The sequence below is a fragment of the Jaculus jaculus genome, chromosome 1 (assembly GCF_020740685.1).
Source record: "Jaculus jaculus isolate mJacJac1 chromosome 1, mJacJac1.mat.Y.cur, whole genome shotgun sequence".
Classification (NCBI taxonomy): Eukaryota; Metazoa; Chordata; class Mammalia; order Rodentia; family Dipodidae; genus Jaculus; species Jaculus jaculus.
Window position 1 is genome coordinate 271,563,198 of NC_059102.1, and position 23,536 is coordinate 271,586,733.

Sequence of the window (23,536 nt, forward strand, 5' to 3'; positions counted from 1 at the left end):
AATTCCATGTATAAAACACCCCTCTTCTCAGATCTCAGTTTGTCTGTCACTCAAGTGAACACAGTTTATTCTCTTTCTCTCTTTTTTTTCCTTACCCTCACATGCATGCCAAATTTCCATATTCAACTATTAACCTGCCACCCATAGGGTGGTGCATCTCAACATCCTCGGTGGTGAGCACATGCCTAGAGTGATCAAGGTGCTGTCTTGACTGGGTGAAATTAAGCAGTATGGCCCAAGTCACTTGAGGACAATTAGCTAGTTCAGAAGTCAAGTGTAGGGTTGGTGTGGGGCATGGATCCATGTTTAACATCTCATTGACGAAGCTGTCCAATGTACTCACACTCCTGCTTTTGCTTTTTCCAGTGACATTCAGTGACTGTAAGGGAAATGACAAACTGCGCTATGAGGTCTCAAGCCCGCACTTCAGGGTGAACAGCGATGGCCACTTAGTCGCCCTGAGAAACATAAGTGCAGTGGGCAGGACTCTGTTCATCCACGCGAGGACTCCTCATGCAGAAGATATGGCAGAACTCGTGATTGTTGGGGGGAAAGACATCCAGAGCTCCTTGCAGGTAACTCAGTTGTTTGGTATGAGAAGGATTCGAGTAGAGCATTGGGTTCTGCATGTGTTATGTGGGAAATAAGTCTTTACTGTGTTGGCCAAGGTTACTTGTTTTTCCTTTCGCTGTTACTGCTGCTGCTGAGAGTAACAGAAATCCAACTCAAAAATTATAATAAAAATGTAAGGGAGCGTCAACGAGAATTTATTGGTTCATATAAATAATACAGTTTCAGAAATTGTTCTCCCATGAGACATGTCTATATACTGGTGCCCAGACCACACATCAGCCTGATTTGTGATTCTTGTTGTAGTATCTTCCTTCTGTTGGCTCCACTCTGAGAGAACTCTGTCTCTCTTGGTATCCCATTGTGGACGTGGTCTGCAGGGAGACTTACTCTCCCAAGCTGAAGTTACTTTTCTTGTGTTATGACAAGATAACTGACAAAAGCAACTTAAGGAAGTTAGGGTTTATTTTGGCTTGCAGTTCAAAGATCCAGTTCATCATGGCGAAGAAGGCACAGTGGCAGAAGCTTGAGGTACCCATTCACACTGCATGTGTAGTCAGGAAGAGGGGGTGGGGGTGGGAGGGAGAAAAGAAAGGAAAGAGAGAGATCAATGCTTGTGCTCAGTTCACCTGCTGTGGTGGTTTGATTCAGGTGTCCCCCATAAACTTATGTATTCTGAAGGCTAGGTCCCCAGCTGGTGGCAATTTGAGAACTGGAGCCCCCTGTGTATTATTTGGGGTGGGCTCATGAATGATTTAGCCAGCTTCCCCTTGGCACACTCTCCCTCTGCAATTGTCAACTTGATATTGCCCAAGAGGTGATGTCCACCCTCTTCTCATGCCATCATTCTCCCCTGACATCAGGAAGCTTCCCCTCCAGTCTATAAGCAAAAATAAACTCTTTCTCCCTCAAGCTGGCCTTGGTCAGGTGTTTTCTGACAGCAACATGAAGCTGATTGCAACTCCTTCTTCATTTTTATATAATCTAGGGCCCCAGCCCAGGGAATCTAGCCACACATAATCAGGGTGTTTCTGTTCCCCTCAATTAACATCATCTAGAAACTCCCTCATAAGAAAGCCCAGCAGTCTATTTCCATTATGATTCTAATTACCATCAGGTTGACAAGATTAGCTATCACACTGCTGATACCAAGGAAAGCTGAGACTGAATTTCACTGACTCTCATTAGATCACATGACTGATTAAAGTACTATTTCCATTTGTGGCACTCTGACTAGTCATATGTCTTTCCTGAAGCCAGGGTAGAGTCAGCTCCACCCACCCAACACATGGACCAAGAGTGAAAGAAGGATGGTCACTTATAAAATAAATAAAGGTGCAATTATTAGAGGAAGAAGGATGGAAGTTGGAAAGGCAGGAGTACAGTATACCATTAGAGTTACATATAGCAAAGCAATCATTGCATATGGTAGGTGCAGTTCTGGTGCCAGACACTGTTGTCCATTCCCTTCCAGGTGCACACGTATGTTGAATCCTATACTTACACATATGTGCACTCACTTTGTAATAATCACAAAGTACCATTAATACATCCTGGTTATGTCATTGAGAAAAAGTGCTATTTCTTACTCTTCCTCCTCCATAAATTCTATCACTGTGGCTTCTTTAAAATATATGTTATTTATTTATTTGACAGAGGGAGAATGGGCACTCCAGGACCTCTAGCCATTGCAAACAAATTCTAGGTGCATGTGCACCTTATGGATCTGGCTTATGTGGGCACTGAGGAATCTAACCTGCCCTTAGGCTTTGCAAGCAAGTGCCTTAACCATTAAGCCATCTCTCCAGCCCATGATTTCTTGATTTAATAAGCTTTGGAAGGTACTCAAGAAGGCTTTGCAAATTAATGACAACAACAATGGTGTGTCCCTTGCTTGTTATATCTCAGCTTTCCTCCAACCTGCTTCCCTAGTCTTGCTCAATGGAGATGTCATGATTCTCATGGCCTGTCTCCATCTTCCATCCCTTGTCACCCTGCCATAGCTGTAATTTGGTTATGTGGCAGAGTGATCATGATGAGGCTCCAGCTGGGGAACAGAGAAAGTGTGACTGGCAAAGTGATCATCTCTTTCTGCCAAGACTGTCTCCACAATCTTGAGAGACTCATACAACTCCTGTATCTGCAGACGAGAGTGTCCCACAGGTTGGTATGACACATAAGTGGCCCATGTGCTATCCTTCTCTGTCACCATGCTCAAGGCAGATATGGCCAACCACCCCTGGCTTGACATGAGTATCAGTCCCAATACAGAACTTCTGGAGCCAACTGTCAATCAATCATGTAGATATGTTTCTATAAGTGGAATCTGTTTGCCATGCCTGGACAGGGAAAGCTGCACAATCCCCTTTCCTATCTGTGACTCTGCAAGCCATGGAGAAATCACAAAACTAAAAATGCATCCATAGCATGTCACTGATACTTTTCAAGATAATTTGATATTGGTGATCACACATACAAGGTGGAGACTCACCAACACACAAATGCAGTGACTTGTTTCTTACTCAGTCACTGCCATATTCCCAGAATCCCACTGGCATGGACAATAGGTCACAAGTAACAGAGCCACAAGAGTCAGCAGCAAAAGAAAATGCTTCTCAGGAACATGTAACTGGTAGATGATTCAAATGCAAGACTGTATCAGGATCTCTGTATCTACATGAGCTTTGTTCCTCATAACTCATGGTTCAACTTTGTTGCCAGAGAAGATAATACCATAGTGTTTTACTTGAAGGCCAGTAGTGGGGGATTCTGGGTACTTCTCAGGACTGAGTCTCCCTTGAGTGGTTAGGAGATGTATTCATGGCCAAGGGCTTGGCTGTGATACCTTGGTCTCTTGAGGCCTAGTAAGATGTTGCACAACAAAATTGTTTCTATGAGCCCTGGCTGATTCTTATATGTGACCATCTAAATGCATTCTGGGAAAAATTGGCTGAGATTGTTTGCTTCCTATAAGGCACTTGGGAGATGCCATGCCTTTCAGTGGTCAGACTCCAGCAGAGCATAGTATTCAGCTCTTGACTTGGTAGTTTTATGAGGTTTGAATATGCCCAAATGTATCTGTAACAACAACCCTAGAAAGGAAAAGAGAAAAAGGAAAACAAATAGAAAACAAAAGGATCCTTCCGGAGAAGCACAGACGTTTGTGTGTATTTAGTTAATATTTTATACTACCCCATAATGTGGTAGAGGACACATAGAAGAAAATCAGTGAGCACGTGGATTAGCTTTCTTGTCACTGTGACTAAAATACCTATGGAACAACTTAAAGAAAGATTTAACTTGACTCATTGTTTCAGAGATTTCAGTCCATAGTTTTTATCTGTGCTGATTCTGGGCCTTTAGTGAGGCAAAAGATCATGGCTGTAAGAACATGTAGCAAACAGGAAATCAAAAAGAGGAGAAGTGACAGGGTACAAGGCATAACCCCAGTGACCTACTTCCTGCAATTAGGACCAGCTCCTAAAGATGCCAGGATCTCCCAAAATATTGTTGTCAGCTGGGGACTAAATATGTTGAACATATGAGCATGTGAATAATGTTCCATAGTCAAACCATACAGTACAAAACTAATAAAAAAATAAAATAAATAAATAAAATAGAAAAAAAGAATGCCCCAAGAGTCCTCTTATCCTGAGGGAAATATCTAATTGTCTGCAGGATTTATATTTCCTTGGCTTGGGAAAATTGCTGTGCCCCCTAAGCTTCCATTTAGTTTGATTTTGTCATCCATAAGGAGAAGATAATAGGCCTCCTAGGGAAGTCTTTCCCAAGAATCTTATGAAACAATACATGCAGCAGCAATTGTCAGCATTTAGCTACTGTTAACGTAATGTCCAACACTGATGCGTAGTAGCTCAGTCCTCTCCTGCTTCGTTCACTCAGGTGGGGGAGGGCATATGTGTGGGTATAGGTGCAGCCCTGCCACAGTGTGCATGTGAAGGTAGAGATAACAGGATACCTCAGGCAGCCCTTGCCTTACATCTTATTTGAGACAAGGTTTCTCTAGTCTTGATATTGGGAATGCCAAATTAGACAGCCTATCTCATCTATCTAACCTCATTTCCCATTGCCATAGATACATTAAGACGCTACGTGCATCTGGTTTTCTGTGGGTTTGGGGGGCATGAACTCCAGTTACTAGGCTTGGGTAGTAAGTACTTCTAACCACTTAGCCATCTCTCCAGACCTTACAGACACTTTAAAGTAAATTCACACTAACATATGCTTTAATATGTGTTATCTCTAATCTTCACAATCTTCCTGTGATGTTGCTCATAAAACACACACACACACACACACACACACACACACACACCCCTTAGCTAAGAGCCTCTAAATTGAAATTAATGGAAATCAATTTGAAATTCTGGATTCTTTATCCAACCACACAACTCCTTCCTGGTACTCTCCCAGCCAGTAGAATGCTCCAGGTGGCTGCTGGCATTGGCCCTGGAGATGAGCATATGAGTTAGAGCCAAGCAGGAGCAATGGAGTAAACTCAGAAATACAAGGTATGGCTTGAAAACAGAAAAAGCCAAGACATATTGTAAGGATGTGTCAAGATTGCCTATCCTAGAAGATGGAGATGAATGAAACTGGGCAGGAAAGGAGAGGATGGGAAAAAGGTTTAGTCAGTTTCATGTGTGTTGAGCTGGAAGCTCCTGACACATCTTGATAGAGATTTCCAGGAGTTGATGGTGAATGAAGGACTGCTCCTGGAGTATATTCTCAGGAAAATAATAGTTCATAATGACAGTATTTTTGGCTTTGGCATTGAAGTGAGTGGGCTCACATTTCTGCTTCACTACTTACTGATTATTTGACCTTAGACAAGCCATCAATCAACCCTAATATCATATCTATGACATGGGATACAAATAGAGCCCATAGAAGATGCCAGTTAATTGTGCAAAGCATAAGGCCTCAAGCAACAGAAGGGTTAATGGGATTATTTTGGAATCTCTAGAAGAAGAATGAGGATTAGGAGATAAATGGCTGGGACCATGTCCATGAGACAGATGCCAGAGATGTGGGCAGGACAGCAAAAGTAAGACAATGACTGGCATTTTTTTAATGGTAGAATGACACCCAGTGGAACCAAAATAGGAAATCATAGTTGTTGATTTTTATATCCCCCTGCTTTGTAAACTTTCTCCAAAACAAGTGAAGTTATAGTGCAGGCCCACTTCAGCTGTGGGAATCAGGGCTGAGACCTGTTATGCATGGATCTGTGTCACCTGGAAAGCTCATGAGCTGAATTTTGAAGTTGGGGTGTTGTAGCTTATTTATAAAGCTATTTCTGAATTTTCTAAATATTTTTGTTTGCTTATTTGAGAGAAAGAGAGAATGGGAAAAGCAGGGCCTCCTGCCACTGAAAATCAACTTCAGACACATGTGCCACTTTGTGAATCTGGGTACCAGGGAATCAAACCCAGACCATCAGGCTTTGCTCATTTCTTGGTCCAGGGCCAAAGGCAGCAGCCACCTGGAGCATACCTTTAACTGCTGAGCCATCTCTCCAGCCCTCTGCATTTTTAATGGCCTTCCCTCAATCTAGTACTTGCCTGAGCAATGTAAATTCAACCTAGATCTGGATTGGCCTAGGCACAGGTTAATCCCTGTTCTTCTGGCAGACTCTGAGTTATAGTTATATAGGATGGAGTAGTTAGACATCCATGCACAACAGTGTTTGCTAGCCTGATGAGCTTGACTCACTAGCATTAATATGAACAGGACAGTGCATTGTCACCACCAACCAAGCTAGCTGACTCTTGCCTGAAGAAGGCAAGTTGCGAAACAGCAAAGGTATATGTGTGCACATGCATGTGTACTGCACACATACATATGGTTTTGCATTGCTGCTTCATGTATATAGCTTCAGATATCTAGCTGGAAAAGCTCTACACTCCATTCTGTCTGCCGAGAAGTATGTAAAGTGAACCCCTCATTTTCCAGTGCCTCCTTCTCTTAACCAGAGTTCCCTACCATTTTTGTAGTGTATTTCTGTCTTTAGAAGTTATAACTTGCATGACTATAGATTAGGACAAGAGTTCTGTCATCAACTAAAGGACCCAGTGGAGTCAGGCTGGGAGGAAACACCAGGGAACTAGAGGGAATCCATTTTGGTTCTCCTTGGTTGAGAAGCAAAGTGACTATGCCTACTCTATCTTGAACTTGGGAGTCTGGTTTTGGCGCTATAGAATTTGGACACTTTGACCCAGGCATATAGGTCCTATAACCAATGCAGAACATGTCCAGTTCAATAGGAGCCTCCCCTGTGCACTTGCACATGACAAGCTGTGGGGCTGCAGCCTATAACTAAATCCACCATCCCTTACTGCTGCACTGTGCTGGTCTTCATATATGCCATGAACTCCTCTGCTGTCATTCTTACACACTGACCCACTCACCTATGCTGAAGATGGTCCAAGTCAGCCGATGTCCTACTGCTCCTGCCTGGCTGGTCTCTGCAGCCTCTCTCACACCTGGTCATTCCTCTTTGCAAGTGGCTTGACCTGATAATATATCACCTCTTCCAGGAGTCTTTCATGCTCCCTTTTTGAGAAAGGCTTCCTCCACCAACCTCACTCCTGGCATGAGTTCTTCTCCTTTTTGGTGTTCCTCTCCAATTATGCCTTTTTTTTCCCCCTAGCTTAGTTATTTAATTCCAAGTTTTCTTTACTTGCCTGATTCCTTCTTTTTCCTTTCTTTGATCCCTACCTTGTTCCTTACTCCCTTCCTTCTTTCTTTCCTTCCTTCTGCATTTCTTTCTTCCTTTTCTTTCCCTTCCTTCTTTTCCTTCCTTCCATGTGTCATTGCTCTATCCTTAGTACCCAATACAGTACCTGGCAAACAGTCAAGTCCTCGGTATATATTTTTGGAGAAATTAATGGAATGAGGTCCCTTCCTCCTATAATCATCTATATTGAATTCTGCCTCTTCTAATACAAAACCACCATGTTTCCATGGATGAGCCAAGTCTTCCTACCCTTTCACAGTGGCTGCTCCTCTCTGGGGTATGTGTCTCCTCTACTATGGCTCTAGCTGCTCATTTCCCACCACCAGCTAGCTGGGGTAATTCTGCTGATGCCTCAGGACTAGTGGAGGCATCCTCTTTTTGGTATGCCTCCCTGATTAACCCCTGGCTGGATAGGTCTCACCTTCCTTGCCTCTCTGAGAGACAGCCTAGATATTCCCCACTGAATGTAAACCATAACTTTATTTGTGTCTGCACCCATATCATTTTTGCATCCCTATCCTCAGGTACGGATACCCACATAGAGAATTAAGAGATGGCCTGGATACCAGCTAACCATGGGCAAGGCTTCCGTAGCTTCCTCCACTGTGAATGGATTCATAAGGGAATCAACCTCACAGGGTTGTTGCAAGGATTAAATGAGTGATGACTGAAATGGTTAAGTACCATGAAAATGGCAATTATTTCTCATGATTGGATCGTCAAAGCCAGATCTATAATACATGCTCAAAAAGTGAATGAGGCCAATCAAGATGTCCTAATCCCTCCCCCCTGCCCAATATGACAAAATTCTCACACTTCTAACAGTATAGGTAGAATTCAATATTCCAGATGGCTTTAAGTGTGACAATTCCCATTGCTAGGTGCCTAGTTGATATGAACAAATGACTATAGTCTACACAGAGAAATTATTTATTTCACCTAGTAAACCAAAAGACTTGGCAGTATTTAAATGTTAGTTAAGCATGATTTTTATTTCTTTACTGGAGGTCAATACACAGAAACACCGAACCTAATATTGGAAAACTGGACTCTAAATCAAGTTGCTAAAATTACTACTACTACTATTACTAATAACAATAATAATAACTTGTTCAATTTCATCAGTTTAAGAATCCTTTAAAAATGAAGAAAATGATGAAAGGCATCAAAAAATAGCCACTAAGGCTCATTTATCTTAGCTTCTCTTGAAAACATGCATTTGGAATGACATCATTTTGTTTCCTACTCCAGTTTTAAGATTCAAGATGGAGAAATAATTAGTTTTGTTTTTAGTTTTTTGAATAACATTTAAAATAAGTTCACTAACTTACCACAAGCCCATGGGCATAATGAAATTTTATATCTATGACATCTCAGAGGTACAGGATTCCATTTGGGAAATACTCTAAGGACATCCTGAGTATCAGAATCTAAACCACTGTTCATATATATTCTGGGCATGTTTAGCCAGATTGCTGTAGACAATATTAAGAGAAATATAAAGTCACCCCAAATTTGCATCAAATTGTCCACTTACTACCACTATTTTCAGCCATGTTAATGAGAACTCATTATGTCCTTGAATGTCAATTTTCTCATCTGAGCAGTAGGGACAGTAGCCCAGTCTAGCATAGCTGACATAATAAGACAAGTTAAATGAAACAGGCACCACGTCCCCAGGTGCCTGGTTAACAGATGACTCTCACTCGCTGGAGTACCTAATAAGTTGCTGTCACTTATGTAATTATTCTCTATCTTCCCTGATTTCATGTGCCAGACAAAAAGTACCTCTGCCCATTTGAACTGAGATAAACACAAACTTTCTTCAAGGCTGAGTTGACTATTTGCATCCTCTCTGTTTTGGCCACGGCACCAACTAACCTCCAACACAGCTGCATACAGGTGACTTGACTTGGTTTCCATAAAGCTTCCCAGATGCTGTAAATATGGAAGCAGTCAGCTAATGGAATAAATCAGCTTTTCTCACAGCCTTACCCCACTGACTGGGAGTGACATGCCGTCTGTAGAGCTGGTCAATTTTATTGATCTTACTCACATGAAATATGTTTTACAACCATCCCAGGAGAGGAACAACATGTGCATTTACTGTGACTATAAAGAAAAGATGAGCTAAAGATGTAGAAACTTAATATCTACTGATTTAACAACTGTGATAACTTCAAAAACCTGTGAATTACCACTCTCCTTGGCAAAAGCCTCTGTAACTATTAAGGAAAATTAGTATCCATTTAACTGTCACCGAAATTGGGAAAAAATATATAGCTTGAAAATTATCATACAGATACAAGAATTGGACCTTAAACAGGGTATTAGGCAGTTCCATTTTGACACATGCCTAAATTGTTGTGTTTATGGCTCCTAGCTCGAGGATAGTATTCAAATATAGATAGAAAGGCATCCTTCAATTCATTAATTTAAGTAGATAACAGATTGCTTTGTGGATCAGAATCTACAAAGGCTATATTCTGAAGATTAATTTTAATTGAAATGCTTGGGGAAAAGTAACTGATCCCCTAGGATGTGTTGATAACTGAAATTGGCCTCTTTTTTAGCTTGTGAAAACTGGATTTCATTCTGAACAGCAATATTTTCCAGAAAATAACATGAGAGTCACATTTATCATTTCAAATTCTCTTATAGGCACATCGAACAGAACCAGGTGAAATCAATTTTGGCAATATATTTTATTTAACACTATGTGTGTGTGTGTGCCATGTGTAGTTCTAATATATTACCCTATCAACAAGTACTCAAGACGAACAGTATTAATGACAAGTTGATGTTCCTTTTTTGTACTATCTGTGGATTCTAATCTGTATTTTATGCTTATAGTTCATGCCGATTTTAGCAGCTAGGGTTTTATATTTTTTAATTATATATTTATATGTATGTTCATATGGGTGTGCCAGCTTTGTGTCTAGATTTTCTTGGGGACTGGGGGATTAATCCTGGGTCAGCATTTTGCAAGCAGTGCTTTTAACCACTCCCCAAGCCCTCAACCAGTTAGTTTTAAATCACTGCTTAATTACAGGTAGTAAACAACTGTCCACTAGACACGACTGTTCTGTGATTCTAGGGGAAGGTTTGTGCATTTTAGAAGATAAAAGGAAAAGGCAATCCACTGAATGGCCTGCACACATGGCAGCATGTCCTTAGATATTTTCTCATGTACATCTCTTTCTCTGCTCTTGTCACTGCTCTGTGTCAGGAGAATCTTGTTCCCATTTCATAGATATGGAAATCACTCAGAGAATTGTCTTCCTTTGTTGATAAGTGGCACAATTGGGGGTGACATGAGCCTTCTAGCTGAACATAGCCCCTGCTGTTTCAATATTAATGTCATTTACAGTTTCTCCACTACTCTTTCATTAGCTGTCAAAAACAAGGAAAGAGCATGAGACAAATTAAAAAAAAATGGTGAGAAATAAGAATAAACCCAGAATTGAGCAGAACCTCCAAATAAATTTTAGGGAGGTGGATAAGCCTTATGTTGTCATGAAACTATCTTTTCCCCTGAATAGATCCTTTGGGAAAAAAAAAAAAACTCATGAGACTTCTTATATTAATGTTTCTAAGCCAGAAACTACATTCATCTTCATAGTTAGGTTTGGGGAAAATGCCTTACATGAATCATTTATGTTTTATAAATTCTAATTTCCCATTTTGTTTTTATGTGCTTTATCCTCACAAGATTGCCTGGAGGAAGCTGGCATTTCCAATTTTATAAGTTAGGAATCTGAGACCCATAGACCTAGGACTTAAGTCATGAAGCTGGCCACGTATCCAAACCCACAGTGATCTTCAAGCCCATTATTCAGCCCATGTTCGTTCCTCAACAGCTCCATGGAGCTTTTCAGATAAGTAGAATACAGGAGTGTCAGAGTTAAAGCTTCCCTTGCTGCCTATGATAGAACATGAGGTAGTGATGAAACACATTTTCTACATTCTCTAACATGTTTCTACCTTCTTCTCCTTTGTCATCACCGTAAGTCAAGTCCCAGGGAATTATGAGCATGAGCATATGCATGTGTATGCAGAGAACTGGTCACTGAGAGCTTTGGTGGGAAAGGCATGGCTGCTCGTCTTTGAGAGGAGTGGCAGAGAAAGCTCATGGGGGTGAGAAAGATCAAAGTGGTATGAAATAAAAACCATCATAAGTACTTACCCTCATACTTCACATCTTCTTATTTTGTGACTGATAGAATTTAATTAGGGTTGCATGCATGATCATGAGTGGGAGTTATTTACTAGATCAAGGGGAACTTACTAGTGGCTATACCACTGGAGAACATGACGCCCCTACCCTCAACAGCCATTAACTTCTAATAACTCCTCTTGAGGACGTGTAGGCATAACAGTGCCCCTATCCACAAAAGTTCAAGGGAGGAGTGTCTTTGCATTATTCATTTTACTAGAGGTCAGAAATATCGAAGGGTCTGACCTTTCCTTGCCTCTTTCTGCCTAAAAGAGTTTTCTCCCTAGATTTTTTTTTTCCTTAAGTCTGACTAAATCCCTTCCACCTTAAACGGAATTTCCTTTTCCTAGAAGAGATTAAGAGGGGGTTTTCTGGGACTCCCACTCTTGACTACTCTTGGGCAGAAGTTCTATTCTTTCCTTTTCCTCAGTTCTAAAAGATCCCAATTAGGGTCTCTAAGTAAGATTTTACATTTTCTGGAACCCCCGATTGCCTACTTTTGATTAAGAATTCTGCATTCCTTCCTTCTCTTAAGTTCTATTTATAATCTCTGAAGTCTAAAAATCACCCTCTATGGTCTTTGGTTCAGTCTTTGAATTTATAAAACAAGAACCTAGAGGCCACTGACTTATGGAAGTTTTGTTTGACTGCAAAAGCTTGGCACCCTAACTACTGGATTAAAGCCCAAGTGGTCCCAGCTATTTCCTTAGCATCTTACAGTTCAAAAGGAATATTAGAGCACCTCCCCACTGCTTTTTCTCTTCTGTCAGTTAGAGATGATGGGGCCTTAGATCCAAGAATAGGGTGCTCTTCCTTCCCCTATAGGCTGCACAGTTTCTCCTGCCTCTCCGCTATATATGGAAATGAGATGGGTCCTTCCACAAATCCTTTGACAAAAAGTGCACATCATCAAGGGAACACTTCATCATATCAGGAAAATTGGGCTTCTGTTGACAGCAACTTTTTTACAACTGCTTTCCTTTGAAGATAGAAAGCTATAAACAACAGTAGTTCTCCAAGAGACTCAAAGAGTGACTGAAAAACTAAACAGGCTTTTTCAGAGTGCTGCCCCTGGCCATCATTGTCTTCCTGAATGTCTGTGTAGACTGTCTATTGTGTGTGTGTGTGCTGTGAAGGGCAAAACAGTGGATCAAGATACATCATTTTACTCCTTGCATTTTCCACATTCATAAACCCTGCTTAACACAGATAATAGAGACATGACTGCCCTTTTACCCAAGTCCCTTATTCAATTTGGTCCTTGTTAGCAAAGCTGAGCCCTGAAGAGCATGAGCAGTCTAATTTACCTTGTTATCTGTGATTTCCTCTTTCAGTCAAGATTTTGGATAATATTCCCTCTAAAGATGAGAGGGGAGATAAAGTAGGCAGGAAGACCCAGAAATTGAATCCAACAAGAAATGCAGAGCTGGGGAGATGGCACATTGGGTGAAAGTGCTTCTTTCATAAGCATTAGCCCACAGTTTTGATGGGCATAGCCACACATGTCTGTATCTTTAGTACAGTGGGAAATGTAGACAAGAGGATTACTGGGGTCTATTGGCTATCTAGTCTAGCCAGAAAAATGGCAAGCTCTATGTTCCATGAGACACAATGTCTCAGGGAATTTAGATGGAAGAGCAAAGAAGGAAGGACATTGAACACTCTCCTCTGGCCTCTTCATGTAACTCTAGGTGGCTCCATCTATCTGCTTTAATCCAGTAGTTAGGGTGCCAAGCTTTCATAGTCAAACAAAACTTCCATAAGTCAGTGGCCTCTAGGTTCTTGTTTTATAAATTCAAAGACTGAACCAAAGACCATAGAGGGTGATTTTTAGACTTCAGATATATATATATATATATATATATATATATATATATATATATATATATATATATATATATATATATATACCACACACATCTAAAACATGTAAAATAATTATCTTTATATTCTCTTAAATTCTAAGCATATGTCACAACGTTGGGTTTGTTAGTAAAACTGTGCTCTGGAGGGTGTGAACTTGACAGGCTTGTTCATTGTTAGAAGTGTTAACACTTCACACAAATCTAGCACTGAACAAATGACTTACTTAATAACTACAAATGGCACAGATTGAATGAGTATTGATGTTAGTAATGTGGACTTACCTCACACTCTGCCAGGGACCACTCTGTGGTCTTATATGAGGTCATTTGATCTCAACACTATACAATAAGTGTCGTTACCTTCATTTACAAAGGAATACGGGGGGTGGGGGGACATGTACCTGCCCAAGTCGTGGAGCTAGAATAATAGAGCCACACTTTCTACTTATATTCTTTTTAAGGCATGTAAGCCTTCAACCCCAGCACTCAGGAGGCTGAGGTAGGAGGATCTCTGAGTTGAGGTAAGAGGATCTCTGTGAGTTTAAGGACAGCCTGTTCAACAAAGTGAGTGATAGGTCAGTCTGTACTAGAGTGAGACCCTGCTTCTAAAATGCCAAAATAGGGCATTCAATAGAATATTTTTATCTCTTTTTAAAAATTTGGACTATGAGCTAAATACTCTGTCAGTAGGGGAGACTCAGATAGCCAGTTAGATGCACCCAAATAGCTTACACAGCAGTCTGTGTCATCCCAGAGGGTAGCTTTTGCATGCAGTCCATGAAACATGTTGATTTCTGTTAATTGATGACTGTTGCAGTCAGGTTTGCATTGCTGGTGGAAATCACCTGACCAAGAGCAGCTTGTGGGGAAAAAGAGGTTTATTTTGGCTTACAGGCTCGAGGGGAAGCTCCACAATGGCAGGGGAAAACAATGGCATGAGCAGAGGGTGGACATCACTCCCTGGCCAACATAAGGTGGACAATATCAACAGGAGAGTGTGCCAAACAGTGACAAAGAGAAACTGGCTATAACACCCATATGCCCAACCCCAACAATATGCTCCCTCCAGGAGGCATTAATTTTCAAATCTACATCAGCTGGAAATCTAGCATTCAGAACACTTAGGTTTATGGAGGACACCTGAGTCAAACCTCCACAATGATGAAGATGTTTGTAGCTTTCACAGTTCTGGAATCCTTGAAGAATGAGCTTGAGATTGAAAAAGACCTCAAGTATCTGAATAAATAGATGAAATTAACTGGAAAGACCCAGTGAGCACATATATGAACCTCATGTACAGGCAGTTTCTACTAAAAAGGAGGTAAGGCCTAGGAGAGGCTGGGTTGACAACACTCTCACACTCACAGGTCTGTGCAAACACCCTTGGCAGGTTTCTCACCTTATTGCTTTTCTAATTTTCCCTCCATAATTTCTTGTTTATCATCTGAAACACCATGCTAAGACTTCATTTTACTTTAAGCAATAAGCTCTGCCCACTGTCCATAATTTTATATTACTGGCTTTGCACCTTTCTCTGCAGAGTTCTGAGAATCTATCTTGAGCACATCACTGCTCATCCTCCTCTCTTCTGTGAGGAAGCTCAACTCATCCTACTCTTTCTGGGATCACTCTTCACTTGCTCCTTGGAACCTACTCCCTTCTTCCCTTTGTTGCTTGTTTCTCATTGTTTCCTCCTCTCGTCATCTTCTCCTTTGCCTTCAAATGTGCTCAGATCACCCTCTGCTCAAATAAGTGCCCCCAGAGCCATTGTGCCTGCTTCCCATTGTCTTCCCTCACTAGTCTCAGAAATCAGCCTTTGTACCACACCCCACTTCACTGTTACTACAACAGGGTTCTAACCCTCAACGTTTTTCAGAAGCTGCTCTTTTGAAAGTTATTCAAATAGCTGAATGCCTTAAATTTCTTAGACACATCATGCTTGAATTCTTTGAATTTTCTGGCCAATTATTATAATTTATATTTTGTTGAAGTTCGCATGATATAAAGTTAACCATTTAAATAGTTATCTGAATGGCTTGTAATGCATTCACAAGCTGTGTTCCACCACCTCATCTAGTTCCAACATATTCTCATCATCCACAGGGAATCTCCATACCTACTAAGTATTTTTTCCCCATTCTCCCTTCTCCAACACCCTGGCAGCCAATTTTCACTTTGTCTTTAGGAATTAGCTATTTTTATTTTATATTCCTTATACTTTAACTCTTAAAATCCCTGGTCTTTTGTAGTTTGCTTCTTTTACCAAGGATAATATCAGAATGTCATCTACATGTTAGCATGTAGATGGTAGGACTAAATAAAATTACATTGTGTATGAACCACAGTTTGTTGATAAATTCATCTGTCAATTTATGTTTGGGCTGGTTCTACTTTTGGCTCTTATGAACGATGTCACTGTGAATATGTGCATTCATGTATTTGTTGGAATACTCATTTTTGCTTATTTTTGTAGATAGCTAGGAGTTGAGTGGCTGGCTCATGTTAATTCTATGTTTACCTTTTTGAGAAACCAACAACCTGTTTTCTGTAGCAGCTGAACTGTTACATTTCCACTGAAGCCTTTGGCAGTTCAGTTCACTACAGTGTTCTCCACTGTGCCAGCCAAATTGCTGCACCCTCCTTATTCTCCCCTTTCATGCAATGCCAACCCTTCCCTTTTCGCCTCTTCCAAACTTTCCTTATTTCTATACCAATGAAGGTGCCTGTCAATGTGCTTTCTTATTTCCTACTCTACTCTTTCCCACTTTTTTATACAGTATCATCCAACATATGACTTTTTCCCCTTTCCCAATTCATAGCTGTATTTCTGACCTTGAATTCTTCATATCGACCTGCTTAAAGAGCATTTCTACCTGCATTCCATAGTTATGTCTCAAGGTGAATGTGTGGTGTGTGTGGTGTGTGTGTGTGTGTCCACACATCCTCATGAACCTCAAACCCTCTCTTCCAGGTACTCTATTTCTCTCAATGGGGTCTTATCTCCCCAGGATCTCACCATCTTGAACTTGTAAATGATACTTTATTTCCTGATAGATAGATTTCCTCTTCTATGTTATTTTTTTTAATTTTATTTTATACTTCTCCATCATAGTAGCCACACTGGCTTAGATATCATTTATTCCTACCTAGTCATGACAGGCACTATCTGTCTCCTTAGTCTAGCCTCCTTCCCTTTGTTGTCTCACCATATGTCTAATACTACTGAGATGGCTTACCAAAGAGCATCTGGAATCATGCTGTGCCCTTGCCTAAGGCTATCAGGTTGCAGTGCCCACTGAGAAACTCTCAAGTTAACCCCAAACTGTTTTGTCATTTTTACCTTGCATCATGTTCATCTCCCACCACTCATGTGATTCTCCCACCAAAAAATGCTACATGTCCTCCACGTTCACTAAAACCAAGTGGCATTTTCCACACTTTTGTCTCAATGATGGAGCACATGAGCTGCAATGGAATTACACACATGAGGACCCAATTAGGAGTTGTGATAAGAACATAAGCATCAATGATTGACTAACTGTTTAATAATGTATACTTTTTAGCAAAAGAAATGCTGTATGTCAACAATCCAGTCTTTGTTATAGATTTTCTTTCTCTGATTTCTTTCTTTTGATTTTCAAATTTGTATTTAATCATAGTAAAAATAATGTTTCAGAAACATAATGTGCTTGCACCTTTTCTAAGTTCAACAGTTGGCACTGATTGTTCTGAGAGTTCAGCAATCCGAATCTCACTGAGACAACTTGGGTCCATTACAAACATGTGAGGTACCCACCCAGAGTGACTTTGTCAGCAAACTTCTGATTATTAGCCACTCCATCTGGGCCTGAGCTTCATTCTACTTACTACCAGGTGTTGTCTCTGTAACCTATAACACCTATCATTTTATTTTTTGTGTACTTACAGACGAAGGATGCAAAACTTTCAAGGAAAATGAGGCAAAAACAAATTGGTTGTTCCCCCAAGATAGTTAGCCTGCTCTTCTAGAACTACTTTACTTGTTTGATCATTTTTTTTTCCAATTGTGTTGTCTTTGGTCAACCATTTAATTCCTTTGTAAGAGGGTTAAGTTTGTCTTTGGTGATAACACAATTCCTGCAATGTAGAAATGAAAATAACTCAGATATTATAAGGGAAGGAAAATGGCTAGATAAATGAGAAGCATGAATAATTTATGGAGAAATAATTCAAGCAGCTAACTATACCATGCATTCTCTGTATATTTCATGAATGATCCATATGCCAAGTCCATGGAAGTTAATGTTTATTTCTAGAAACCTTTACCAAAATGAGCAAGAAGTAGTGAATGCCTCATTATCCCCTCACAGTGCCTAATGATACATTATTTTCTGTCATAAAATTTCAGGGTTTCTGAATGCATTGTTATAAATCCAAACTGTCAACATTTCTTTGGTAAGAAAAGGCACTGCATCCTATAGAAGTAAGATGTAAGATTAACAATTCAGGCTTGTGTATTTCCATCTCTTCCTGAATTCTATTGTACATGGCAGAAAACTACAATTCATATTTTTATAGAAAAATATGCTATGAAGACCCATAAAACATTTAGAAGCATTTCAGAAGTGAAAATTGAACTTTCAGAAATAAAACCCTAAATAAGAAGCAGGAAGGACAGAATATTCACAATGATTAATAAAATAGACATTTTATAAAATAGTATTTGTGGAAGCAATAGGTTTAGGAGATTGGCCCAAAGTCTAAAGCTAGTTGGTGGTTCTTTTCACCTCAGAAGATACTAAGGCACCCCATATCTCAGCCTCTGAAGTTAGATTTCCAGCTTTTTAGTCCCAGATCTGGACTTTGTTTTATCTTTTGAACATTTAATTATTTTTTCTGTTGATGAAAGTGGACTAAAACATGGTACTTAACTTCTAGAAAATATATGAGAGTAGAATGAGAGAGAATTTGGGACTCTTAAGACATATGCATGCAAATAATATATCTTAGTGAACAGAGACTGAACAGAGAATAAGCCTTTCATAGTGAAATACCCAGGCAGAGAGCACTGGCTTTGACTGTATCTTAACAAGGAGGCTTAAAAGGTTCCATGAGCTCAATACATAGCCTCAAAATGTGTCACCAGGACTCAGTGTTCCTTTGCTGTTCTTCATATTGTATGCACTGTCATGCGTACATAGTGTCTCTCCTTGTCAGAAGATGGGCTCATATTAGTATAATGCAGGACAATGTACAACAAAATTATTTACCAATGTCAGATGTAATATAGCAGACGAGCACATGAGGTCCTAACAATAGAAACTTATTAATACCATGGCTTGCTTCTGAAAAATAGTTCCATACTTCATAATGGAGATATACTTTACATGTAAACTTCAGCAAGATTAAGGGTTAAAAAATTTAAAGACTTTTACCATGTAAACATTAACCAAAAAGTAACTTGGTATGCCTATGATAAGTGTAAATAGACTTTCAGGCAGAAATATTACTACAGATGACGAGAGCTATTTCACTGTTATAAAACCATTCAACAGATATAATAATCCTAAATTGAAATGCCTCACTAACGTGTGCTAAAAAGTAATATATCAAGAAGGACTAATATTAGAAATAGAAAAATCCAGAATTGCAGCTGGGAAATTCATTGTTATTGTGTTTGTTTTTCTTATAGTTATTGTTGATTTTTAAGTCAAGGTCTCAGTCTGTAATCCAGGCTGGCCTGAAAATCAGTATGTAGCTCAAGATGACCTCATACACTTAACAATCCTCCTGTCTCAACTCCCACTTCCCCCCTAAACCCTGAGATTACAAGCTAAAGCTACCATACTAAACTTGTAGCTGGGTTTGGCACACTGTTCCATAGTTGTTAGAAGAAATAGTATAACCATAAACAAAAATGATGAAAATTTCAGTAACATATATCACAGTATACCTGAGTACTGCAGAGTATAAATTTCTCTTACATACATGTGCAATGGTTACCAATATGTGATACTCTGATCATACACTATATCTAGACAAAGCTTAAAAGATAAAAATCATCCAGAACATATTTTCTGACCACTAAGAATATATACTGAGAATCAATAACAAAAACAGTAGATGATCTTCACTTGCTTAGAATTTAAGCAGTACACTTTGAAATTGTCCATGGGTGAAATAAATACTAGTAGAAAGTATAAAGTAATTTAAATAGAACATAGGTGTAGCAGTGACCTTCCCATTGCTAAAACAAAATGCCTAGCCAGAAACAGCTTTGGGAGGAAAATGGTATGTTTTGGCTTACAGTGTCAAAGTAAAGATTTATCCTGACAGGGTAAGCATAGCAGAGCAGGAAGCTGGTTCACACCCTCACATATCAGCAGCAGGAAGGAGGCAGCAAGAGTGAGCTCACTAGTACTCAAAACTGGGCTGGACTATAACACCCCAAGGCCCACCCCCAGCAACACACTTCCTATAGCAAAGCTCTGTCTCCCAAAGGCTCCACCAGCTGGGAACCAAGTATGAGGCTTAATTACAAACACATGAGACCATGAGGGCATTTTACACTCAAACCCCAAAATAGATAAACACAACAACACAATGTGTGTAGGAGGCAGAATCAGCAGAAGAAAAACTTTCAGCCTTACATGCATATGTAAAAAGAGTCTCTAAAGACTCACATGCACATATAAGTAACTGTAAGATAACAAAAAAAGGAATTCATTAAAGTCAAGTCAATAATAAAGGAAAAATCAATAAAACCATAATTTTTCAGTTCCTAGAAAAATGCATGACTTGATAACCCCCTACGAAGAGTGATGAAGTAAAAAATTCAGAACAGGCACAATTACTGTAAATGGAAACTAGTGGGGGTCCCCTAAGTGTAGAAAGCACAAGATGTTATGAGGATCTGTTTGAAAATCAGAATCAACAAACCCTCTAAAAATATAAAAATCTCAATTCATCAAAACATACAAAGTAGAAAGTCTTAACTTGTCTACATCTATTAAAAAACCTTTTCAGCTAAGGAATATTCCAAGACCAGGTGACTTCAAGATGAATTGTACCAAACTTTTTAAAGAAGACCAAGACCAACTTACACAAAGTCTTTCAACTCTTTTCAAAAAGCCTGCATTACCTTTATCACAATAGGGCCAACCTGAGACATTACGAAACAATCCCTCATAAGCATATATGGGAAGATGAATAAATCAGCCAACAGTGATTAGTATTCATTAAGCTTCACCATTGAGAAAGTGAAATGACAAGTTGAGTAGTGGGAAAGTTAATTATTGTGCATATATCTACAGTAGTGCATTTATCTATGACATATTAACAACTCCTGTAAAACTATAATAGGACAGAGAATCCATAGAAAATATGGGGAAATAGTTCTTACAGGCCCTTTACAAAAGAAAACCTTTCTATAACCACTGAGAATATAAGAAAGCTTTTATTATCATGTATGCACAAGGAGATGCAAAGTAAAGCTACATGGAGATTATATGAAGATGCTAAGACACATACAAACACACACACACACACACACACACACACACACACACACACACACACCTCAAAAAAGACTTCAAAAATAAACACACAAACCAACTAACAAGTGATGGCCAAGATGTGCAACAGCCAAAACTCTCACACATTGCAAAGTGAGCAGTTGATGACCTAGACATTCTACTATACTTAATCCTAACATATTGTAGACATTCACTCCCTAGTAGATATTAGAATGCTCAGAACAACACTACTAAGAATATCTTGAGACCCAAAACATACAAAAGTCCATCAGGAGACAAATGGGTCAAATTTTGATCATGTAATAAGAAGTTTTATTATATTCATGGACATGGTTAACTCTCGTAGATATGACATGGGTGAAAGAAGCCAGACAGGAGGGAGAACATATCATCTAAGAAAAAGGTCAACACTAGGCAGAAGTAACGTCTGCAAATCCACTGAAATCAGTATGCTGAGTACTTCAGTAACCATGAAGACTTAAAGTTGTCTAAGGGAGGTATCTAGGATGATGAGAATGTTGTGTGCCTTCATCTCCAGGGTGTTAATGAAGGCAAACACTGTAAAAAAATCACACAACTGTCTACTTATAGTTTTTCAATTTAATATAGGAATGAGCTATGACATATTTTCATTAAAGTTAAAAGTAAAATAGGAATGACAATCAGATTTTCCTATTGGAAAATGGGAAGGTATTTATGGTAGCCATTCTACTGTAAAATCTTTACCAGCAAGGCTGCAGCCCTAGGAGCTTAGCCTAGGTGCTGTGTATAAATCCAATCCCCTTCATGGCCAGTTTGAACATCATCCCTTTCTGACTATGATGATTTTGTCCTGGTCCCTCATAGAGTTGTCTTGAGACCTGTCAGTACTAATAGGAGCTTCCTAAGTAAAGGTTAGAATGATCTAGGTACAGGTGCAGCTCTGAGGCATGTGATGCCTGCAGTTTACATAATCATGAGAAAAAGTGTCAAGGCCTAAACTTGGCTTTGTGTTTCCCTGTGACATACAATTACAGGGGATATCTATAATGCCTTGATTATAAAATTCTTCCCATACTATGCTCATAGTATAGTGCAACCACTTGTTCCCTATTTGGTTGCACTGTTTGGAAGGTTCAGGGGTAGAGACTAATTGGGTGAAATAAGTCACTGGAGAACAGGACTTGAGAAATGTGGTCCAGTCCTGGTTCTCAGCTGAGTTTCACCATTCCCTAATCCACTAAAGCATGAGTAAGCCATTTCATGTTCCTGCTGCCATGGAGTCACCCAGGCCCATGCTTTCCTTGCTGTGCTGCACTATATTCTGTTAAGCCATGAGCCAAAATAAGTGCTTATTCTCTTAAGTTGCTCCTTGTCAGATATTTGATCACAGTGATGAGGAAACTAACTAGTACAGCATCACTAAATTTGGAAACATTCTAATGGGATAGAGGAAGTGTCTCAAAATTTATGTTTTTGGAATTAAATTGTATCTTATAGAGTGCCATGGCTCCTAGAGACAATTTTACTTTCAAATATAAGAAAACCTTTAAATGCATAAAATCTTTATTATCTTACAAACAAATATTATGCTTGTTGATTTTGTCAGTTAGACACTGGGCTAAGTTTGGGATGGCTTTGGTCTCTCCCTTTTGTGAAAGAAAATGACAGAATTTTCTGGGGAATATTTTTCCATCTTTGCTCTGTTTTATGGAAATCCTATGCATGAAATAAAAAGATTAAGGGTTAGGCATATTGCTCAGTGGTAGAGTGCCTGGCAAGCATGTGGAAAGCCCTGGGTTAAAAACCAACAGTGGTCTAGCCAGGATTCTAGCCATGTGCCGAGGGAGGCCAAGGAGACCTGTGCTGCAGGAGCGGGTTGCCTCCCCAGAGCTCGTGTGACCACACAGGGAGAAGGCAGTCATGGTGTTCCTGTAATGATGTTCTTCTGGCAGACATGTCTGTTGCCAAAATGGAACTGGACACACAGGAAGGAGAAGAAATAGCCTCATATAGCACATTACAAAGTAGAAAGCATTTGAAGTCAGCAGCTGGGTTGGTCCTGAAAACAAATGTGTAGTCGGAGAAAAAGAATTACTGCTGACATCAGCCGACCTCCTGGAAACTGCCTGGTGATGAGATTATCTTTTTTCTAGGACTCTCACAGCCTTTACAAGGAGATTTTCTTGCTTTGCTTTGCTTTTTTTTCCCTACCTGATGGGATCTCCTGCTCTGTGTTAATCCATTTTCATTCGAAGATGGATGCAGTGGTTGTACTGTATTCACCCTAGTTTGAGTTCCCTGGAAAGCAGAGCCTAAGACAAGGATCTGAGGACAGAGGCTTTCTCTTGGAGGTAGTCTCAGAGAGAAGAATGGTGGCAAGTCAGAGAAGGGTCAAGTGCCAGAAAGAAAAAATTGTATTATTGAAATTGCTTATATACACAGGGAGATTTATTTCAGTTCTTCCACAACCTCAGAGAACCTTCTAGAATGTCTCCTGGAATCATCTGTCTGCAAAAATGGATGAGCTGGTGCCTTTCTGTACAGTCTTCCCATGAGTTGAGAGTTTCCTCATAGAGTTTCATCTACCTTGTGTATTGGACAAGCTTCTCCATGTATCGGAGATGGTTCT

General features: G+C 39.8%; 1 protein-coding gene across 1 annotated transcript in view; it reads left to right on the forward strand.

The window, feature by feature from the left end:
* The window catches only part of Cdh13 (cadherin 13), a 1,153,296-nt gene that overhangs the window by 417,562 nt on the left and 712,198 nt on the right, over positions 1–23,536 (forward strand). The window contains exon 3 of the mRNA XM_004659582.2: positions 367–575. Within this exon, the coding sequence (XP_004659639.1) occupies positions 367–575 (209 nt within the window). The remainder of the gene's footprint in view (positions 1–366; positions 576–23,536) is intronic.